The following is a 24,424-nucleotide window of genomic DNA, read 5'->3' as shown; positions in this document are numbered from 1 at the left end:
TCATTGTTCATTCTCCATATTAACGGTTTCTGTTCCTCATGTGTGGCAGTAAGTTAGAACAAACCCTTAACGTTTGACTAAACTAGTTAATACTATATTAATTTTGTCTTTATTTCGAAAGATGCGTTGTTATTTAATAACGAAAGGTTCATGCATTACAGTGACAGTTTTTGTAAAATTAATAATTTTCATAATAAAAGTTCTAGTAATAGCGTCCTCTGTTGTTTTGAGGGTCTTGTTTATTTCATTATTTGGCTATACCCTCTATGCCATCGAGGGATTCCACCAATCAGCCATTTTATCAGGAAGTCGAACTGCGAACGACGTACACAGCCGAGTGATTTTTGTCGATTTCCGGGTTTTGGGTGGACCATCAATGCATCCGTAGACGTTTAGCATGATATCCTATCTAGGCTAGGCCTATGGTTAGCATCAATTTACTATACGAAGTCTATTTAAACAAAGTTCTATAGGTAAGGCATTGTTTATATGTATAAGAATGAAAGAAATAACCGACATTTCTAATTTCGTTTTATTTTCTGACGGAAAATCAGTCGTTTTGTAGGAATGATCTTTCAAAATATAAGGCTAGGCTAGGCCTAGGCTCTAGCTCCTACTGGCATAGGCCTATCTAGAGGGCAGCACAGTCTCTAGTAGGTCTAGGCCTAGGTGTCTCGTTTAGGCCTAGCCTTGTCAAGGTACTTAACCTTAGATAGCTGAGCGAGAGCTTAGGTCTTGTCTAGGCTAAAGTAGTATGCCTGGTAGCTTATCTCTCTGACCAATCCAGACCTTTTTAATGATAAAATAAAATAATTTTTTTATCATTCTGTACTTTTTATAACTTTAATATGATTTAATTTGAGTCTTTTGACAAGAATAATACTTAAACATTTATTAGGGTTAGGCCTATCATTGTTTTGATTTAATTTGTGGATTCTCTCCCAAGGGATACCAAGTAGAGTAGTACTGTTCAGGCATAAGCCTCAATATATACTGTAAGCCTGATCCAGGGATGGGTTGTTATATAGGCCTTCACTAGTAAACAAAAGGAGTGTCCTTGTCAATACCAATTGTTAATTGCTAGTCACCAGTGTCCAGTATTAACGAAAATGGAATTCTCTTTAATTTATTTTAATGCCAGTGTATTGAAATTATATTGTTCTTGATGTTCCTGCCATGTATTCTGCTTTTATAATGTTATTTTATAGTATTACTGTGGGTTTAGTGAAGATGGGACTGGTACCTAGATCATAACAGTTGGGAGGATATCTGCTTGAATGTGGGTGTGCTGTACTGTATGAAGCTTATTGACACTACTGGTGTATTGTTTTTGCAGGCGTTTAGTATAAAAAAATGAGAATTCATTTAAATTAAATTAACTTGTTTAGTTTCTCTACTGTTCAACCCCATAGCCAGAGTGGTGTCGGGAGAAAACTTTTGTGGAAAATGAACCTTCCTTTAAAAATCCTGGTTACATGTTTGGAGCACTGCTGTCAGTGTGTTTTGATTGGGTAAAATGTTTTACAGTATGTCTTACAGTACTTTAATGGTTTTTACCGACTATTGGTTGATACATCTAAAATATTCTTTTGATTGAATACAGTTAGTAGAAAAAGGTCAACTTGTGGAAACAGATGATGAACCTGATTAATTACAGACACAGAAAAAACATGGATAACTTAGAGAAACATGGTTACCTCACAGAAACATATTGATACCTTACAGAAAATGGACACTTTGCAGAAACAGACCTAATTTGCAGAAACAGATCTTGAACAGATGGATACCTTGCAATCTAACATGGATACCTATTGTAAGTTGCAGAAACAGATCTTGAACAGATAGATACCTTGCAGAAACAGATCTTAAACAGATGGATACGGTACAGTACAGTACCTTGCAGAAACAGATATTTAACAGATGGATACTTGGCAGAAATAGATCTTGAACTGATGGATACAGTACCTTGCAGAAACATATCTTGAACAGATGGATACAGTACCTTGCAGAAACAGATTTTGAACAGATGGATACAGTAACTTGCAGAAACAGATCTTTAACAGATGAATACAGTACCTTGCAGAAACAGATCTTTAACAGATGGATACTTTGCAGAAACGGATCTTGAACAGATGGATACAGTACCTTGCAGAAACAGATCTTTAACAGATGGATACTTTGTACTAAACAGATCTTTAACAGATGGATACTTTGTACTAAACAGATCTTTAACAGATGGATACAGTGCTTTGCAGTTTTAAACAGATCTTTAACAGTTGGGTACTTGGCAGAAACAGGTCTTTAACAGATAGATACCTAAGTTGAAGGAATAGATCTTGCAGAAACAGATACCTTTACAGCAACAGATAAATACCTAAAAGTGCTGTTCAAAAATATTTAAAAAAAAAGTAGATATTTAAAAAACAATAGATAATTTATTAAATTAGTAGAAAAGATAAATGCGTTTAATAAACTGATCATGCAGAAAAAGATGGACATTCCAGTACTTTGTTTACAGATGGATGGTGTAATGTACTTTTTACAATGTTCAGTACAACTGGTTTAGCATTTCAGTAAACATGCTACTGTACTAATAAATGGATAGCTACAGTATTTCCCAAAATACATTTTTATAATTTAATTATTTTTTTTTGTTTTTGAACTGTCAAGTTAGTACAGGAATATATTTAAAAATGTGAATTTCATGGTGGTTTGTTCCAGTAAATGGTTCATTAGGCAAGGAGATTTAAATATCGTCTGCTACATAGCTGCACGCTACACCAGAGATCAGATCACAATGGGGTCAACAATATTTGATTGTTTACATTGTTTTGGTTGCTAAATGTCCATTATGTTATTGTTAATGATGGATATTTAAGTGTTTACCACGTATGATGTTAATCCTACTGTAGGAATCGGAGTGGGTGGGTGCTACTGTAAGACTTACAGTAGGGTTGATGCTAGCTATAAATTTGTGTGGGTGCTTAAAATTATGAGTGGATACAGTGTTGAAAGGTTTTAAAGACCCCTTCCCTGCAATTTTGGACGTTTTTTGGAAAATAATACATATATATCACTTTAAAAACATTAAACCATGTCATTCCTTGTCTTAAATGTACGTTTTATGGTAAATTATGATAAAAAGTGAGAAACAATGCACTACCTAAGTAGCTCGCGGCGATCGACCTCTCGTGGACGGTCTTAGGCCTAGCCTAGCTGGGCTTAGTTTTGTAGGCCTAGCTGGTAAACATCGGTAACGTACGAACATCGTACGCTAGCTATATACCTAGCCTGACGTTGTATAGTTGCTGCATTAATTGTCTTTCTATTTTTGCCAGACTCCGTTAATACAAATTGGGGAAAACCCGGTATTTTCGCTGAAAAGTTAGGAGTCTTCCATTTGTTTTGGCCTCACGATTGATCGAAAAGTGGGCGAATTACAGGTGAAAAACAAAAATATCAGTCCGTGCGCAATGCATTTTGGGATTTATAGCGGGCCGCTATAATTATTAGAATCGACTTATTTTTCACATTTTTAACCGTTTAAAGACGAAAAAAGTTATCGCAATAGGACCATATAGTATTATTTTTACATTAAATATAGTTTGTGACCTTAAATTAGATCAAAAAAACGTAGGGAAGGGGGCTTTAAGAGTTGGGTTGTGCTTGGGAAACATGGTTTGCATACAGGCTATTCCATAAGAGTACAGAGTACACATTGCAATTTAAACATTGTTTTTGATAAATTTGAATGTTTTACAGTAGATCACTTTTTGAGCATTTGACAATTGCAAATTTGTTGTTTGTCATGTTTCAACCAGACAATAAACAGTCCTACCAAAACTTTCTAAGGAACATGGACCCTGATGCCTAATATATTCTCCGCCTGTCACATGGGTTGGTTGTTTCACTCGATGTGGCAACTTTAATTCTATAAGTCCAACCTAAAACAACAAACAAATTAGCATTGTAAGACTGTATCTTCACAGTACAGTGTATGTTACAGGGTGAAGTTTGATTACTTCCTGAGAATACTGTTGTTATTTTATTGTTCTTTTAGAATGGTCTGTCATCTAACATAGTGGATTGTTGACATTGAGTTGTGTAAGAAGTCAAAGGTATAGTAAGCTTTTATTAAGTTAATGTATTTGATTGAGTACAGTAAATGTGATGGGAACACGTTGAATGAGACCAATATATCTTCTCATGCTTTATATATACAGTAGTCAGCTACACTATTCAATGAGGCATCCCATCAAACATACGGTGCTACTATTCAATGATTTTTTGTAAATTTTAGGTGTGAACTTTGTACAGGTTTATGAAGGTCTAGCGAAATGTGATTAATGTGGTAGTCCCCCCCCTAAACAGGGGCTATTTTGTGAACCAATTCCCTACTCGTCTCGAATAATGAACTTGGTTTTGGACACAGTTTATAGTATCCGAGAAGAACCACCTCCAAAACTTAGAGCGCGTCCGCCTCAAACCCATGTCGATATTTTTGGCTCTTTAAGTAGGGTAACCAGTGGCCCTGCCTTAATCGCTCGCCCATTTGACCCGCATTGTGGTGTCAACATATTTCTCATATATAATTCGAAGTCTCTCCTTATTTGTAGATGTGTCCCTAAATAGAGGTTAACCATAGGTTAAAACATATTACACTTCGTATTCATGGAAAAGTATAGGGGGTTTCCTCTGAATAGAGGTACAGTATGTCAAAGGGTCTTTCTATGTATTTACACAATACGTATGTTGTTGTTAATTAATGTTTCCAACAATGAGGAAATGTAAGAGTTTGAAATAACCCAATGTTTGTATAAATGGACCTTTGTAATACATTGTTTACAAGTTAGTATATTAAGGCAGTTTGATATTTCAAGTATTACAGGAAATGATTATTAGTATTATGTAGTTATTTCCTTTAAAAAAAAATAGTTTTGTTTAAAGTTTTAAAGCACAACAATCAACATACTTAACTTAGGATTCAGGAACTATCTACGTTTGCTCACCACTGCTGGACGTCAAGGAAATCAAAATATTACAGATGACATCGATGACATATCACTAACATTATTAATATAATTTTTTTATTGTAAAATATGTGACTAATAATAAATATTAATAATAATATTAATGCAATTATTATTAAAACGGGAACTTTGGCATTTTTTGCTTATTGTCACCAAAGCAGGTCCTACGACAAGTTGTCTACTTTACCATGACAACCTGTTGCACTGCTTTTTAAAAAGCATTTTATTTTTAGTCAGAAATGTGTTTAAAACCGTAGTAGTTACAGATATAAATTCAAATTGATAATTATATGATACGATAGTATTTATTGTAATTTGATTGAAAACACAAACTCAAATCACAACATTCACTGTAAAGTAAGCTAAATACTTTAATATAGTTAGGTAAGGTTATTTCCTGGTTTCAGCCTATCCTGTAGACTACTGTAACCACTTAATACTGTACTACTACAGTAGATAGTTTAGTTGACAATGGTTAGCTGTTTGCTAGTCTTTTGTCGCTAACACTAACAGTTTTTGTATGCTGCTTCATTGATCATGATTATAACTTGCATTGATGTTCTGATTGGGATTGAATACAAAATCTTTTTCTATCTTCAATCAAGGCAAAACACAAAGTACTGTACCAATGAACTTAATAATACTGCAGGTAATTCATTGTGGTATAACTTAAACTTTTGCATTCAAAACTTCAATCTACAGTATCTGCTGAGATACTTAACTTCTTAGGAATACGATAGCTTTTCCACAAATCGCCAAGGACTTGTTCCCAGTGGGTCTTGTTTTGAGAAAGCAGTATCCAGGGAGACAATATTTTGCAATGAATGTTCTGTACTATGCTCTATTAACAAGCACATGACATGAATCGACCGACGGCTAAACTTCTTAACTGAAGGACCATTTACTTATGTTTAATAAGGAGTTTGAGGAGTTGATCCCTCAAATTTCATTTATTAGCAAATTCAAACTTTCAAAAGGTTCTATGATGTTTAAAAGTGGGATTAGATCTTTGAATGCAATTTTTGTGACTTAAATTTTTGATTGTACAACATTCCTTAATATTATGGTTACTGTACAGTTGGTAATACAACTCGTACTGTTAGAATTCTAAAAATAGAAACTACATTGTACTTTTGTATAAATATATTCAGTTATGGTCTTCTGTTGAGACATCAATATACAGTAGAACTGATACTATAGCGAGTTGTATTGAAAGGAAATATTAAAAACCCTTCTAATCTAGTCTAGGCTATTTTACAATCATGTACTCTAGACAAGTCAAGATGCGAGAGGATTATTGTACCACAAGAAATCTAATATAACAATTTATAATCTTTAGACATTTTTTGAGCTGATGCCCAGATCAAAAAGGTTTGGACATTGAAACAATCTGTGCCTTGACAAAAAATGTATTATTTGTTCATCGTAGATATACACCCATAGTTTTAAAATTGGGTCTATGGGAAATGCGAAATGGTCTATTCAAAATCTTCATTTTTCATGTTTTTAGGAGACAATGTTTAAGCCAAAATGTTAATTTAAACATGGAAGAATTCATGAAATCATCGCAAAATAATAAGAATACAGTACACAAAAACACAATCAGTAGATTTAAAGAATACAGTATTAATGCTTTTTAAAAAAAAAATTAAGAGGCATGTGTTGCATGGACGATGCAATAATTAAGTATGTTGTGTTCTAAACTTCCATCATTAATTCAAAATCAGAACTACGATTTCATGTAAATTAATAACATGTTGACGACATCAGTTAAAGTTACTGTAGGTTTACATTTTTTTGGCCGAAAACACTCTATTAAATGCTATGAGCACTTTATTCCATTACCAGTAATCACAAATAAATATTTGATAATGTTGAATATTGAATTCAAGTGTGCATACATTAAATAGCGTTTGTTGAGATTTCGTTTTTTCTAGAATTTAGATGACATTAATTTCATCTTCAATCCGTGATGAATTGGACATTGCTGTTAGTGTTAAACTTCTTACAGTAGTTGACGTCAGTAAGCAATCCGTTAAGGATGATCTGTTTAGAAGTGCTTTACTTTGTTACAAGTACTCACTTAGTATTAAGTTCCATTTTTGATGACATTTTTAATGTTCCAGATAGCAGTAATATAGGAACTAGTTTCCTTGGGAGGAGGTGTGTAGAACAAAGCAAAATGGTTGTCGTACTGTACACATCTGTTCAAAATATTATTTAGTAAAATTATAATCTAAAATAATAAGACCACGTAAATCAGAAAAAATTGTTTTTATTGTTTGTTTTAATCCCAATAACAATAATTTTGTGGTATGTCTAGCATCCTAGAAATTACGTTCTTACATACAGTCTATGATGAAATGCAGGCATAGTAGTACGCGAGTAGAAGATATCAGTAGCATATCGAATGGTCAATTTCTACAGCCATATTCCTTGTTGACCTACATGCAGAATTGAACTGCATTAGAGTCCACCCTTATTCCATAAAATAACACTTTAAAAGCAACAGTCCATTACAGTATTCTGGTTTGCTTCTCAACTTGATGAGGTCACTTGAATGAAGTAAAAAGGTATCGCAACAATCATTTGTAGTAAGCTGATTAAGGTACCTGTACTGTACTGTAAAGTCAAGCAAAGGCGTACAGTACAGTCAAAATGTTCAAGGTACACCGGTAAAAGCATAGGAAATTACTGGTAACAGTTTTCCTGTAATTGTTTCTTTCTACCTGTGTGTTAGCATATTACATGACAATTCATTATAGGATTATTCTACCTACCTTTGTCAATTAAATTACAATTTAATTTAGGCCTTGTCTACACTATCAAACTTTTATGTGACAAAAAATGTGATGTGCCCATATATGGACATGATAATTTCATATCACTACCATATTTGGGCATATCACTACCACATTTGGGCACATCACATTTATTTTGTCAAGCTAGTTTGATAGTGTAGGCAGAGCTTTAGGTACATTGCTCATTTGTCTCTTCATTCAAGTGTAACCTAATAATTGTTCATTCACATATATTGTGGGTAAACTTAAATGGTGCTGGTCACTACTTACTACTAATAGTAATACCATGTTTTAGCTGACTGTTTTGAATTTATTCTGGATTAGTACATATGATTATTTGAATTGATAATATCAGCATGATCGAATAAGCAAACCCACTTGTCTACCCAATTTTATTACTCGATTATTTCACAGTTACTGTTTAAGCTTACTGTATTTGTATGTGTTTGGCTTATTTCGCAGTGTTTAATCATTAAATATGCATCATTCATGACAGATAACAATTGAATTATTTTTATTGATGAAATAATAATTTGTAGCTCTGTAAAACTACTACTGTATTGGGAGTTGATATTAGTGATTGTTCATCTTACTAAAATGAACTTTGAACCTTGTAAAGGCTTACACAAAGAATATCCATTCTAAGATCTTTACAGTCTCTCCTCCCAGGAGTACAGTCTGAGATATTAACATGCCTGATGGAGAGAGATTAGTCCGCTAATATCTTATAGGTGACCAAACCTTCTAATCTATTGTCTTTCCTGTATGGCCAACTAGGCAATATATTCTCAACAATACATTAATAATTAGTCCTTGAATGTAATATTCTCAACATTTTAGTGCCAGATTTGTTCCATAAAGACTTACTTAATATACTATAGAATTAAAAATCTTACTACAAAAAAAAAAATTAAATGCAATTGTTTCCAACACCACACCTATCCCTTGCTTCACGTTATTACCCTGGCCATTTTTTTTATCAAACTTGTATGGAAACATACTCCTATAATGCAGCTAATATAGTATTACAGTAATCCGCGCAAAGTTGTGTCTTGACCTACATAACTGGGTACCCATTTATACACCTGGGTGGAGAGAGGCAAATATAAGGATACAAGCAATGTTGTGAAAGTTGAATTTGAACACACGATCTCATGATCAGTAATCAAATGCATGCAGTAAAGAGTTTTAAAGAGATAGATAGCAACTGGAAAGATAGAAAACAGCAAACAGCAATAATAATATTAATAAAAAGTGCAAATGTACTATAGTATATTGTCAATCAATTAAAATTACATTTACATCAAATGAATTAAAATATTGTATTGTGACTAAAGGGAAGTTAGTCATAACACCTACATTAGCCAGTAAAGCATAATACTGGTAATAAACAAATACATCCAGTTTTAAAGTGTTTGCTCCTGAAACAACTCTCTTATTAATGCTGTAAATTAATTTCAATTAATAACCTATAATTGTGCAGGAGGTTTGCATAGTTGCCGATGATGATTTTATTTTCTGATAGAGATGTTTATTTTGATAGGCACTTTACAGTACAGAAATGTTGACATGTTTTTTGCCAATTCAATGCTCTCCCAGCTAAATGATTTTAACTGTGGTGATGTATAGTATGATGGTTGGAAATACTGTAAGGCTATGATTTGTCCGTTTTGTTTGTTCATCGTCTTCAAATCCAACTATTACAATATTTATATACCTATGAAAAATACCGCCCTCAACAGTTTATTATGATTCTACACTGAATGCGATTCTAGACGTCCTTTCACCATTTCGCTCAGTCTATTCATTAATTGTGGCACATGAGGCATTCCATACATTCAATTGTGTTTTAGGCAGTGGCAGTTTCAGTTTAATAAAGAGTATACAGTTTTCTATTTGTCTCACAGGATGTTAAATGACCCACAGGAAGTAAATCAGTACGAATTTGACCCAGAGGAAATATTAAACATGTTGGATTACATGTCTGTATTGATAGTGTAATTACAGTTTCTACAATCCAAAACTATTTTCACATTGATTACTTAATGTTTTAAGTTTCAATTATTAACATGTATTTATACATTTTAAGAAATAGAGAGTGAAATGCAAAGATAATTAGACATATTTAGCATTAAATATATATTACAGTAAAATATTATTTGAGCGAAGACTCGTTATGCTGATGCTCACACTTTTAAAATAAATTGAGATAATATCTTTTCACATTACAACTCGTTATATTTTAATCTCACAAGATATTTTATTGTTTTCACACAATTTTATTGAATTCTGGCTGAAGATTTTGTATACAGTATCATTCTCTGAAATTATTGGTTAGTCCAATACAAGAGTAACCTCACACACACTCGGGCAACGACCCGGAATATCTCAAATTTACCTTACTCAGAACACTGAATGTCAGTCAGTTGACAACAATTACGATGACATAACCAACCATGTAAAACCACCAAATCTGCAACCGGTTTTATTTTTAGCAATAATTAGGCTGAAACGTCGTCATTGTTTACTAACCACCATTTATCAAAGAATAGTCCTACAGTACTGTTTTTTGTATACAGGTAGTTACTCTTTAGAAACAAGGTCCTTATTGTACATTAATAGGTTTGTAATACAAATAAACAAAACCAATACCAGATAAATTATTCTATTCCATACATAATATCTTTTGTATAGCCTACTGTACAATAGGGTCAATTATTAATTTGAATACAGTATACTTGTAGGTAGTAGTATCCCTATTAAAGGCATACCTTTGAGAACCAACAAAGTGTTCCCTTATTACGGGCATCCCATGCTTAGGGGTGTCCCATGAATTGGAATTGGCTGTAGTGTTAAAAACAAATTTCCCCTCATTTCTTTCATGGAAACCCTACCTAGGGTGTCCCAAAGTAGAGGTTCTAGTGATACTAGTTACATTACATTGCAACACACTGTACTCGAGGCCTTGTCTTTTAAGACGAGCGAGTGCGATCACTCACCTAACACACTCATAAACTGCCCTTGAGGAGTGTGATTTACAACACGCTTAATTTTGGTAAACTACTTCTACACACCAAAATATAAACAGCACACCTACAGCCCCTCTGAATGTATTAAGGAGCACAATTTGTAGCTACACCTATAATTTTCAAAAGACAAGGCCTGTACTTGAGTGAGTGTACATACAGTACAGTATGAGTAGGACTGTTCTGCTTCAATAATTTATTATTTATTATTCTGCTAATCTTCTGTACAACAAAAATAGAAAAAAAAAAATCAATAATTTGCATATTATTAGTTGGTTCCTGTAACAACTTGTGGTTATTACTCAACATTATCCACACTTGTATTTCCTGCTTTTCCTACTGGTTATAAGCTTAGGTCATGTTTTTTATTAGGATTAAACAACTGACATTAAATAGTCTATTATTAATGTTGGTAGCACCCTATGTAATTAAGATTGTCGGGACAGGTCGCTTGGTTGACTAAACAGTAGCAAGGTAAATACAACTAATATTGGTGTTATCCTGTATTAATTCACCTACCCTTCTTGAAAAGTAAGTGTACTGGGTTTCAAATGAAAGTGAAAGAAACAAAGTGAAAAAATCGTTCTATTGCAACCAATTTTTTGTTTAAAATAAAACTGGTTTTGTTTGTGACATTAAGTTGACCTCAAATTCTACCTTCAAATTGAGACTGTTATTTTGATGGAAATTGTTTAGTGATAGATACTGAATAAGTGGGGGTTTTCAAAAACACTTCTTTTTTGAGAGGACATTTCTATTAATCGCGAAGAGTGTGTTTTTAAAAATGATTTTCTTGTTGCCAAGGATTGGATTCCCTACTGCAGTGGTTTGGTATTATACAATTAATTTAGCTTATTCCAAATATAGGCATATCAATACAACACAAATTCCACCCAAGATGCGAGTTCTTGAAAGATTTGTAACTTTTAAGAAATGGCTGATTACATTATAATGTGTTGGTACTAGTATACTGCCCTGATTTACGAAAGGGCATTATCTCAAAAAATGTAGTTTTGAGTAAATTAGCAAAACGTGTTTGAGTTTATCTTTAAAAATCTAAAGATAAATTAATGGTTTTTCAGTTGTAATAGGTATTAGTACATATATAGAAAATATGTAACATGAATTTTATTTTAATAATTTATTTTTTAGGGGGTCAAAATTGAGATAATTCCTTCTTGTAAATTATTCATACTAACTAATAACAATAGATAATTTAACAAAAGGCATTATCTCTATATTTACATAGAATGTATACTACAAAACATCTAATAGCACAAGACAAATATGTTGCATTAGGGATAGGTTAAAGGTAATGAGAGGGAGTAACATGTGGCTGTTGGGCGAGGGGTGGGGAGGGTGTTTGTGGGGGTGGGGATGGGTTTAGGGGGACGGGATTGTAGTGCTCGCTTTGGAAGGATTTCATGAAATTTGATGACAAAAACATAAAACAACCATTTATAAAAACTCGATGTACAGTGATTTATCGCATTTTCTCTCTTGATACAGATTATTGTTTTATGCATTATATATACAAGTTTTGTATTTGATATATTTATGCGTTTTCTAACAGATTGCGTACGTTTGAAGTTGGTAGATTTTTCCAAAAGTTTTCTGTTTGTGGAATCAATTTCTTTATTATGTTGTCTTTTTTAATTTGTGGAATTCATGTGTTTCTTTAAAAACTCTCTAGACATATAACTGGTATCTATATATTCACATTTCCAGTTTAATTTTGTTTCAACTTAATATGTAATAGGATAATCAATGTAAAGGAATAATCAATGTAATGGAATTCAATGTAATGACCACGCTTGCTTACAGCCACACCCAAAAACCTCTATTCAATCAAAATGTAATTCAAAAGACTAAAATACAAATTTCCCAATGCCATTGTTTTATAACAAAAGTTGCTTGACATTGATTTAAATATCAATTGGAAAACACTACAAATGACCATTGGACTTTTTTTACATTTTCAAGGATAATAACAAAGTCATAAGTAATAAAAAGTAATAAACTTAGGCCTACTCATTCAATAGGCACTGTCCTTTGTAGTCATGTTCTTCCATTTTAGTTTGGTATCCGCATAAATTTATTTTAGTGTTGTCAAATACAATATTTTGATTAAAAGATTCAATTTATTTTAGTTAACATTTACAAGCATAGTTTGAGCGAGCTAATTAGCATGCATCAAGTCGACCTCTGATTGGATAATTGTTACTGCTTCAGTGTGCAGTCAAGTGATCATTTCCTGTTGTGTATTGTTTTTTTGAGATAATGCTTTCTGCTGAATTTTTTGTAGGTATGAATAAAGATAATGCCCAAACTGATTTAAATTTTTTCAATATTTTTAATATTTATAGAAAAAATTTTTAGTAGCTGTTAAGTTTAAATGATAGATTATACCCTCAAAACTCATGTAAGACAAAAATCTCAATTTTGAAAAAAATTGAGATAATGCCCTTTCGTAAATCAGGGCAGTATAGTAGTAAGCACATAAATCTCCCACCTTTGAAGTTTGAACTGTATATTGTATAGTAATTTTAGTTTTTGAAAAATTTGCATTTTAGTATTGTAACACTAACACTAACAGCACATTTAACAAAATCCTATTTTATTTATTCTTTCAGATACACCAACAGGGCTGTATCAAGTGAAATCATTGAGGCAAAGGTGACCGCTGGAAGTGGACTATGCCACCACCTCCTCCACCCCCTCCTGGACCGCCTCCGCCACCAACTTTCAAGTCGGCAAATACAACTCCCCCTGTATTAAATAAAAATGAAGCAAAAAGCAGAAATAATTTATTAGGTGAAATACACAAAGGAGCAAGATTGAAAAAGACAGTGACAGTGGACAAAAGTAAACCAGTGTTAGGTAGGGCAACTTTGAGCTTGTTCAGAGTAATATGTATTCTACACGGCATATTACCCATGGCTTGGAATTTAACTATTTTGCAGAGGTCGATTCGATACAGCATTTATTTGTCAAGCGAAGCAAAATTATAATTGTGATTATTATTACAAAATGGGCTAGCCCTACACAAACATAATGAACCAAGACCTACTATATATTAATTGCTTTCACGTTGGATCTAGTTTAACATTCATCGCATCACAGCATGACAATAAGTTCATAAGCAAGACAATATATGTCTCTCAGGGGTAAATGGTTACCTGGTTGGTTACTAGCTACATGTGTATACGATCCATGTTCGATCCAATTCATAAATATTTAGTCTAGTTTTAAAAAAATACTACAGTACCTAAAATAATAACAATAGAGAGAGAGCACTATTGAAGTGTTCTCATCATGCAAGTCCCTGAATTGATTGGTCAATTTTTAAAGGTCTATCGAGCTTGACAACATTAACATGTTTTTTTAAAAGGCCTATATAGATAATTAAATGTTCCTCCTGTTAACATGTTGTGTATATAATATTTTATAATGTTTTTTAAAGAGATTTTCCTCTTGTTAAGATTGAGTCCTCAAACAATCATTGCTTTAATTTTAAAAATCATTTTTCAGCAAATGCAAAACCTTCAGGAGGAGGCGGTGGTGGCGGTGGTGGTTTTGGAGGCAGTTCAAGCAGTAGTGGTGGAGGCGGAGGAGGTGGTTTTGGAGGCGGTGGTGGAGGCTTAGGTGGTCTATTTGCAGGAGGCATGCCACAGTTAAGAAAAACGGGTAATTTACCAGCAAATAGACAAAGTAATTTATGTTTTCTGTTTATATTATTTTTGTTTATCAATTATAGATGTAATTTTACAGAATTTTTATTTTCGGTTTATGTATTATTTTCTGTTTACATTTTATGTTATGTTAATTAATCTTATGTTTTTATATTGTTTTCTATTTTAATTTTATTAAAACAAAACTAGCTACAATCAAAAAAATTTTAATTTAAAGCAATCAGAAGAAAGAATACATTTTTTTTTGAAAAATAATTGTTAATTTTTTCAGGTCCGGGCAGTTCTCCAAGGTCAAGAGGGCCACCTTCAGTTCCACGGTCAAACAGTAATGCTAGTACTGGGCCACCTGTTCCACGGTTCAACAGTAATACTAGTGCTGGGCCACCTTCAGTTCCACGGTCAAACAGTAGTGCTAGTACTGGGCTACCTTCAGTTCCACGGTTCAACAGTAATAGTGGGCCAGCAGCACCAAAAATGTCTAATGGTCCACCACCTCCTCCTCCCAGCAGTCGAAGACCAGTGCAGAATGGAGCTAGGAATACAGGACCATCTCGTCCTCCTCCAACAAACCGAATAAATAACTCTGCACCTCCACCACCACCTCCACAATCAAATAAAAATTTCCCACCTCCCCCACCCCCAGATAGACGCCCTATTTCAACGCATAATCAACCATTACCCCCACCACCTCCGCCCCAAGACAAAAAAAGACCAGTGAATGGTATAGGAAGGCCACCACCACCACCTAGTAATCGAGGTCAGCCACCTCCCCCTCCGTCAAGAGGATCATCAGTTTTAACAAATGGACCAGAAGTACCAAAAAGAGACACAAATAGAGGGCCTGAGAGGAGGCCACCTCCAACGCCATCAAGAGCAAATGGACCCCCTCCTCCACCTCCACCATCAAGAACAGTGTCTACGGCGCCTAGGCCAATAAACATGCCTCCACCTCCTCCCCCTCAATCGGCACGCCCGCCACCTCCCCCTAGCAGAGGCAGATCATCATCAACGTCTGGTCCTCCGCCACCCCCTAGAGCTAGGCCCAATTCTATAGCTGGACATCCAAATACAGCACCCCCACCTCCACCAAGTAGGGATAGTCGACCGCCTTTGACGCCTGCAACAAATAATGTAATGAATAATAATCGTGAGTATAATTATTTTGCTAGTTATACAATAGTCACAGATTCAGTAAATAATGTACATGCATTATAAGTCTTTATTTGGTCATCTTTATGAACACTATATTGACCAATCAGAGCTGAGATAATGTGATGATTCATGAAGATTTACAATGTACAGTAATACCATACTTTAAATTTTTATACCAGATTTAATATTCTATAGTCATTTATCAAGTGTCATGAAATAAACCTTTTTAAAGAAAAGTTTGACTATAAGTCTATTAGACATGTGTTAGGAATTTTTGTATCAAGTTAGCTCTAAATTAAATAGAAATATAAATATAAAAAAAATATAACTGTGTCACTAAAGGCCCATTTACACTAGGGCGATAACGATCGACGATAAAAGGAAAAATATGCATTTTCCATACCTAAAACAAAAGAATTTTAAAAAGATTGCATCCGAGAACTATAGGATTATCATCTATGCTGCCTTTGATGAAAATAATATTTCCACACGTCCAATCAAATGATGTCATGATTAGTAAGAGCAATAATATCGTTACAATACAACAATTTTATTGTTTTATTAATCATGACGTCATTTGATTGGATTTTCAAAAATATTATTTTTATCAAATACAGCATACATGATTATCCTATAGTTCTAGAACGAAAACTGTTCTAATTTCTTTCGTTTTATCCAAGAAAAATGCATGTTTATCTATTTATCGTCGACCGTTATCACCCTGGTGTGTAAATGGGTCTTAAGTCTACCAATTCGGATTTTAAACAATGCAATACTTTTATATGCAATTACTATAATGTTCCTTAGTATTTTGTAAATTGTAATAATAAAAATTATAAATTTAAAAAAGAAATATTTTAAATATAGATTTTAATGCTTTTTTACTTAAAAACAATTATTTTTGTACCGTATGTCCAACACAATTGGAACGAATAAAGTTTGATTTGAAAATGTAATTTTCTTAATACATTCACATTTTTTTTTCCAGATCCTTTTGAAAGTCGTTTTAAATTCCGCTCTATAAAAGATTTACCACAACCAGAAATTTACAAAAGTGCAGCAAAGACCTATCCTAGCAAATCAAGTAGACAAAGTTAGTATTATGTGCATGATTGTTTTATGATAAATGCTTCTATAGCCTATTTTACTGGATGAGGAAAAATAATATATATATATATGCATATAGTATTACTTAAATTTAAACCATCTTTAAATTAATTGTCTAAAAATGTAGAGCTAGCAGTAGAAATTAGTTTTTATTTAAATTGTTATATAGCCGCACCATACTTAATTCTGACCAGTTACATACTTACAATCGGTAAATGTTTCCCTATAAAATCCGCAAGCCAGCCTAGGGTTGGCCTATGTTTGTTAAAAGGGATAAAGATTACAGTTAAACTTGCTGTAAAGTGGATACACTCGGGCCCAGAAAAAAGGTGTCCTGAGGTTTTGCAGTTTACAAAATGTTTGATGGGAGTTCAAAGGTCAAATTTAGTTTCAAGTGGAAACTAGTCTTTGAAATTCTAGAATGATTCAATTGAATGAATGTTTGAATTCCCATTAATTTTCGTGTTTAAATCCCAATTAATTGCCATCTAAAAGGTCACTAAGACTAAGGATACCCCTGGGTTTAAAAATGTATTAATATGAAATGTTAGCATTTTAAAACCAAATTTATGATAAAACGTCTTCTCCTTTGGTAAATGATAACAAGATGATAATAAATAAAAGTCATTCATTTATTTATTTGTCAGGGACATAAGAAACAATGTTCTTGCCTAGCACTGTACCTGGCTGGTTTTCTAGGTTTCTCTCAGTCATAGCACTCTCTATACCACTACTAGCCCCATCAATACCTAAAGCTCTATCTACACTATCAAACTTTATGTGACAAAAAAATGTGCTGTGCCCATCTATGGACATGATAATGTCATATTACTACCATATATGCATATCACTACCATATTTGGGCACATCACACTTGTTTTATCAAACTAGATTGATAGTGTAGACGGAGCTTAATGAGAATGCATACATATTTAGTGCTAGTCCTACAATCACTGTATACTATATACTAAATGATTGAATTTTAGACTAACATTTCATACCATGTATTGTACAATAAAAAGTACATCATATACTATTCATATATACTATTAGTGCTTCCTATACAGTATGTAGACTAACTACATTATACATATTAAATAACCATTTAGTGCACCTTAATTACTTAAAGTATACGAGAGTAAAATTATTTTCATTTCAAGATGTATATATAAGAATTTGTGCATATAATTACATTCTTTTAATTCGATATTTTACTAATTTACTTTATTTTGCTCTTTTATACAATTTAAACATTTTTTTTACCATCTGTCTATTTAGCCGTTTCAGGATTAACGGTCAGCCGGGTTTGAACTTTGACATGGTTCACTGAACAATTGTAAAGCAAATTGTTTTTATTTATTATCTAATTCAACTTTTTGTTTTATTTCAACTAATTTTTGTTTTAAAATTTTAAATAAAGATTATTTAAAACTTTTTTATTTTTGAAAACAAATTATTTGGCATGATTGCTTATTTTCACAAATTTTAAATTTGTTTTTGCTCAATTTGTGTTTAATAATACAATAAGTAATTCTGTAAATATTTTAATATTATTTTGTTTGGGTATTACCTTGCACCCATCATCAAGTAGTCCAGAACCTCCCAATTAATTCCTAATAGATTATTATAGCTACCGTACTTGTTTGAATATGGGCATTTTGTGGGCTTCCGTTAATTTTATCCCATGAAAATCACACAACACAAATTCACTCTAAAAACAATCTAAAAAAACTATTATTTATTAAATAGTATTCAAATAATGAATGTTATTATGAATATAAAACATTCATGGTTATTTGCATTTCGGCTGCTTATGTTTAGCCAGTGAGCGCTCATAGCCATTAGGCTACAAAACTAAATTAGGCTAAAACAAAATTAACCAATCAGATAGTTCACAGTGTGTTTTAATACTTTTAAACAAGCTTTTTAGTAATATAAGCTTCACAATAATTTGCCCAATATTCTTCAAGTGAGTACGGTACGTTACTTTGAGCACACCTGTCGCTTAAAGTAACTAAGGTAATGGTTTTTAAAATGAATTTATTTCTTGCTCATCTATGGTGCTCTTCTTTTCAAAACATTGCATACATTTGTGGGATGACATTTCCTTCTTGTTGACTGGGAATCACTTTTTATCAATGTGTTAGGCGTTATGAGTGATGAGTATATGCCTTCTGAACTTGGTATGAACGGTGAGTTTTACATCGTCGTCTATGTGCATGCTTTCACAATAATTGATATATTTTTTTTCGAGCTCTCATTGTAAAATTAGTCACATCTTTTTAAAAGAAGGGTCAAATCTTCGGTGGATGCCATGGAATACAGATGCATCATGTATATGCGCATATTTAATTTGTTTTTATGGCACCACTGAATTGAAGCTTTCATTTATTAATTGATACCTGTGCTATAAAACTTTTTTGGGGCTTAAATATTTTATTTTCAATAGTATACAAATATTTACTGGCCATGAGGGGTAAATGTTGGGAAGGTAGTTCTATATACATCAATTACAAAAAAAGCTGTTTGCTGTCCCAACAAGACGGTGATTCGAGGATTAAAATCTCTATTATTTAAGATTTAGAAATCAGGCAAGCCAAAGCCATTAAACAATCGATAAAAACATTATTACAAGCACCTCAGTAGGCTATGTATTGCTGAAGGGTGGTTGACTCTAGGAGGATCCCATATGATGTATTATGTATTATGCATACAGAAGATAGTCTCAATAATCCTTCTTCCGTGTTTGAACACCTGCTTGCTGATTGAACCGTAGTCTTTCTTACCGTAGAGTTCGTATTTACTGTTTCACACACCGTTGAGTAAAAAAAAACTTGATAGTACCTTTTTCTCCTGATAATTTGTGAACTATCAATCTATGCGACAAAACGATTGGTTGGAATTATCTTCTGCCATGGACCAATCAGAGACCTAGAATCTATGTATGCGATGATAATTATTGTTTGCGATGTGACTTATTTTGCAATGAGGCCAACAGTAACCCATACAGTATGTTGCATGCATCTATATTGTTCTTAGTGTTTGTGCATTCATTGCATGTATAATAGTAAGTTTGCATGCTTTTCCACATGTTTTGTTAATTTTACTTTTTTAGTCCATCTATTTTTTTACTAAATTAGTTTTAATGTTGACATTTTATTGTATTTTTAACTTATGTAAAAAGACTGTAAATGCCTGTATATACCACAGACAATAGTTAGCTACGGTAGATAAACATACATTCTTACAGAAAATTCTTAGAGAAGTTTACATCATACAGTAGAATAGATAACCATTTAATCAATAACAAAACAATTCATATGATACGGTTTTATTATTTATCAACTTATTGTTGATCCTTGTTTCGTAGTATAAACAGGTCCCCAAAAGACACTTGCACCTCCCTATCCATTGGATCATAAACCCAATTTTAATATGAACAAGTTCAGTTTGACGAAAGTGTATCAATTAGTGCTATACCACAAGGTAAAACACACTTTATGCCTAATAGCCATGCCATAACAAAATAATAGATCATCGGCATATTAAGCGGAATATGTGTGTCTTGATTGGAGCGACAGTTTTTAAAGAGTAAGATTAAATAACTAGAATCACTTGCTTATGTTAGTTTGCTTCCCCTTAAGGTCTGTTTATATTATCAAACTTAATGTGACGTGCCCATATATGGCCATGATGATGTCATATCACTACCATATTTGGGCATATCACACTTTTTTTTTCAAACCAGTTTGATAGTGTAGACAGAGCTTTATGCAACATAACAATAACTACAATGTTGCCATACTTTCACAGCCAATGATAAGGCACATTATGCTTATAAGAAAGTATATATATTATGACTGTATTACATAACTGTAATATTTGCATTAGCTTTGACATGACATGTTTGTAGAAGTATTTTTTGTACCGTACTGGTAATACTGTAGTATCCCGTGACTATGTAAATGTAAATGTAAATAAACGACCTGGGGCATTTATTCGAAGGTGAATGTATGTTCCAAACAATATTCCATGGGGAAGGTGAATTTTTTCAATGCAGGACATTTATGACAGAGGACTTTTGTATGACTAAAACAAAATTTAAATTTGTTTATAATTACAACACATTTAAAGGAAAACCAAAAGAAACACCCACTAAAATAAGCCGCGATCTTAAGAAACTAAATAAACAGACAGCGACTTATAACACACACAGATTTAGAAAACCTAAAAGAAATTGCAATGAATAGGAATCATTGGAAAATCCTCATTAGGGAAATAAGCGGAGCAGCTGAAGATGTCTGATATGAGGACTTCTCAGTGGAACATCATTAAGTCAAGTCACTAAGTCATTACATAAATTGGAGGAAAAAAACCGCTGTTAGCCCCCTCTATAATTTTCTCCTTTAATAACTTTGTTTTATGAAATACAGACTTTGTCAAAGCATTATGAAATAATTTTGAGATATAATAATTAGTTTTATTAATACATCTTACATTTTACTAATGATAAACATAAAACAAATTTGTTATGGTTTATAATTTTTTATCTAAATTCACTTCTATTTTAACCTGGTTTTTTAAAGTTTTAATTTATATAATATAACAAACTAAAATTTTACAAATGTACTTTAAACTAATACAATAATATATTTGTAGATGGGTATTATTTCGAATCAATATTTGATCTAACTTGGTTTTAAAAGTTTTAATTTAAAATTTCATTAACTGTTGAGAAGATTTCCTGATAAAAAGAACAATTACTCTGTTCACACACTGTATTTTTCAAGTTGCTATCATGACCAGCTGTGACCTGTGACCTGTTTTTTAATCATGTGAATGACTGCTCACAAGCAATCTGTGACCTGGATTAGCTATTCACAAGGGTGCCTACTCGTTTCTGGGTATCTAAAACATGATTTATGTGTTTGCCATCGAAAAGTAAGGGTGGACATGTTGCTCCCATCCCCTGGATCTGCTCCAGCTGGTTGAAAGTACATGCTTTGCAAACAACAAATTTCTGGTCATTTTTTGCCACCTTCAGTAGGCTAAAGTTTTACTGCATGGGCGATTTTGATTTGCTGTGTACATAAAATAAAGTATAACTCAACCATCAATTTATTAAAGGGAAATAAATCTAGTAGTCTAATTGCCCTGTATTAAACCTAAACTTTTTGGAATTTTAATTTACACACAAATGAGATAACTATCTATTCAGAGGTAGTCAAGGTTCTAGATAACGATTTGGCTTATTAATAGTAAAGTTTTCCCACAATTTGATCCTTCAATTGACATACTATTCTCTCTTGACCCACAGCAAGTCATTCTTATTATTGTATTAGAAATTGATCACTTACCCTCGGTTTTTTTTTCACAATAGTAATTGTAAATGATATTAAAGTGATATTGTTTTATTTTAGGTGTAAGACGAGGTCCTCCACCACAGCCACCAGTTCACTAGATAGTCAAGCCTGGTGTATGTTGGCCGTAGTGAAGTCTGACATCACTCAAAAGCTTTTAGAATGAACTTTGAACTTTGAAGGGGAGCTGGCATATTTGATGCATGTGTCTGATGGACTAATGGTGGAAATGGTTGCTTCAAATTGCAGTTTGGTTCTTGACTACGCAGGTTTAAAAACTATAGCACTGTGACCTGCCATATCCAAAACTTATTTTCTACTAAGCTAAAACGATTCAATGAGGGAACTATTTTCTGCAATTGTGAAAAGGTTCACTACTAGACGTTTCCGTCGATGGATTGGAAGTAAAATAAGGAAAACATTGTTTAGTTTCAACTTCTATCCGTCGTGTAAAGATACAGCCACGCCCGCAGAATTTACTACCGTGAAATAGTGTATACTACTGCAGCCTAGTTGCACATTTCATGTACAAGTGTACGATGACGCATGTCTCAAATACGTAGATCATTCACTGATGCAGTTGTTGACTGTTCTGTCGTAATAACACTGGACAACAGAGCGTGCTTCACATTTTCAAGTTTTGAAAATCATTATTTTTGAATTGATTTTTTTGTAGAAATATATATAATAAAAATACATAATTATATATAATTAAAATATATAAAGAAAGAGAATATTTCTCTTACTAGCCTGCATTATATGTAAATATTTTTGGAAAATCACTGTATATTATTTACTAAATTTTTGTTTTCTTTTGGTTATAGTTATTTTATATATTTTGTTTCTTCAGTTTGTAGATGGGACAGTTTTGTTGGATTTAACAGTTTGATGATTATTTTTAATTTATTTTGGTAAACACTTAAAAACACTAATATTATGGGACCAAAGTTACACAAATACCGTAAAACATGAATTAGTATATCCAATGGGTTTTTTAATTGATATCACTTACAGTCTAGTGTCTTTTATATTATATGTTGATTTATGTAATATAAATATTATTATTTTTCTTGAAAAAAGATTTCTTAGGCTTTTTGAAATTGTAGGTTATCCGATCCAAGGGCTTCTTTCCAAGATTAGCCACACTGGGCTTCTTACCGAGATTAACCACACAGGACTTCTTTCCAAGATGAACCCCACTAAACTTAATGCTGAATGCAGTCCAGTCCACTTACCCGAGTGGTTCAGTGACCTGGGTTGAGTTTTATCCTATTTGCAGTTGAATCCAATTTCTGTGTCCTGGTATGTCCTGTGTTACACAGTTCCAGATCAACTCCACTTTTTTACTGGTAGTGTAAAAGGGGTAAAAAGGTCTTTTAGGGCTTCTTTTGAAGGTTTAAAAATAATATACTTGTTAAACCTTTAGACCATTTTTGTGAGCTGTGAAAGTGAAAATAATTACTAGTAATGAGAGTGTATGAATGAAATACAATTTTACACAGTATAGTGCAAGATAGTATTTTATTGTACATTATTGCAGTGTACTTTTTATGTCCGACATCATGAGGACTATAAAAAATGTTTTCGCTCACAAAAAATGTCACAAAGTAACACATGGTGACTTTTATTTTTGATAGATTGCATTTCTATAGAATTAAAGGTAAAAGAAAATAATAAAACTATGTAGGACTTGTCACAATGACTTTAGATAGTGACTGATATCAATACAATATTAAAATAATAGATATACATAACATATTTTTCATGGAGATTTTCCAATTAGGGTATGAAGGTAAAATGAAGGTAAAAAGTTAAATTTATAAATGAATAATAAAACTATGTTTGCCCTCCAAAAGTTAGAGCAGGAAGTCAAAATTATTAGTAATAAATAATCTATATATTTTATCTTTATTATTTTAAAGCCAATTTCATAAGTAGCACTTAGTTACTACTTACTATTAAAAGTTAATGATATTCTATAGTGTTATCTTTTCAATCATGAATCCAATTTCATTTAATAGGAGTATTTTATTATTCCTTAACACAACACAAACCCCTACATAACAGATTTGTTTTGAGTGGAGTGGCCCGAGTTCAAATTCAAACAACTCCCAAACAAGCTCCACAGTCACTGGAGACCAGCAGCGCAAGTTTAGTAAGTAGGCTAAGCTTGCATGGCAATTTGGCCAATTCTAACAGCATATTTCATCTACTAGGCTAAGCCTAAAGCAGTAGCCTCCACTTTTTTCCACCTAC

The 24,424-nt window shown here is 32.8% G+C and overlaps 1 protein-coding gene across 4 annotated transcripts; it reads left to right on the top strand.

The window, feature by feature from the left end:
- Positions 1-270: 270 nt before the first annotated feature.
- Positions 271-24,145, top strand: LOC144841557 (uncharacterized). 4 transcript variants are annotated; one of them, XM_078697958.1, is made up of 8 exons: positions 271-473; positions 4,061-4,118; positions 13,491-13,737; positions 14,389-14,568; positions 14,821-15,696; positions 16,690-16,794; positions 18,087-18,144; positions 22,229-24,145. In XM_078697958.1, the coding sequence occupies exons 3-7, from the start codon at positions 13,554-13,556 to the stop codon at positions 18,116-18,118; spliced, it is 1,377 nt and encodes a 458-aa protein (XP_078554084.1). In that variant the 5' UTR covers positions 271-473; positions 4,061-4,118; positions 13,491-13,553; the 3' UTR covers positions 18,119-18,144; positions 22,229-24,145. The 4 variants fall into 4 exon arrangements, with proteins under 4 accessions (XP_078554084.1, XP_078554082.1, XP_078554081.1 ...); XM_078697956.1 differs by lacking the exon at positions 18,087-18,144 and adding an exon at positions 18,956-19,000 and having other exon boundaries at positions 273-473; positions 14,389-14,544; XM_078697955.1 differs by lacking the exon at positions 18,087-18,144 and adding an exon at positions 18,956-19,000 and having other exon boundaries at positions 274-473.
- Positions 24,146-24,424: the final 279 nt, after the last annotated feature.

The sequence above is a fragment of the Antedon bifida genome, chromosome 4 (assembly GCF_963402885.1).
Source record: "Antedon bifida chromosome 4, ecAntBifi1.1, whole genome shotgun sequence".
Lineage (NCBI taxonomy): Eukaryota > Metazoa > Echinodermata > Crinoidea > Comatulida > Antedonidae > Antedon > Antedon bifida.
This window is presented reverse-complemented; position numbering and strand designations above follow the sequence as displayed.

Bases quoted from the DNA above. Each gene is read 5' to 3' on its own strand.
- LOC144841557 (XM_078697955.1), top strand. From the start codon at position 13,554: ATGCCACCACCTCCTCCACCCCCTCCTGGACCGCCTCCGCCACCAACT. The intron at 14,569-14,820 runs GTAATTTATGTT...TAATTTTTTCAG, and splicing joins TTTACCAGCAAATAGACAAA to GTCCGGGCAGTTCTCCAAGG. The intron at 19,001-22,228 runs GTGAGTTTTACA...GTTTTATTTTAG, and splicing joins TTCTGAACTTGGTATGAACG to GTGTAAGACGAGGTCCTCCA.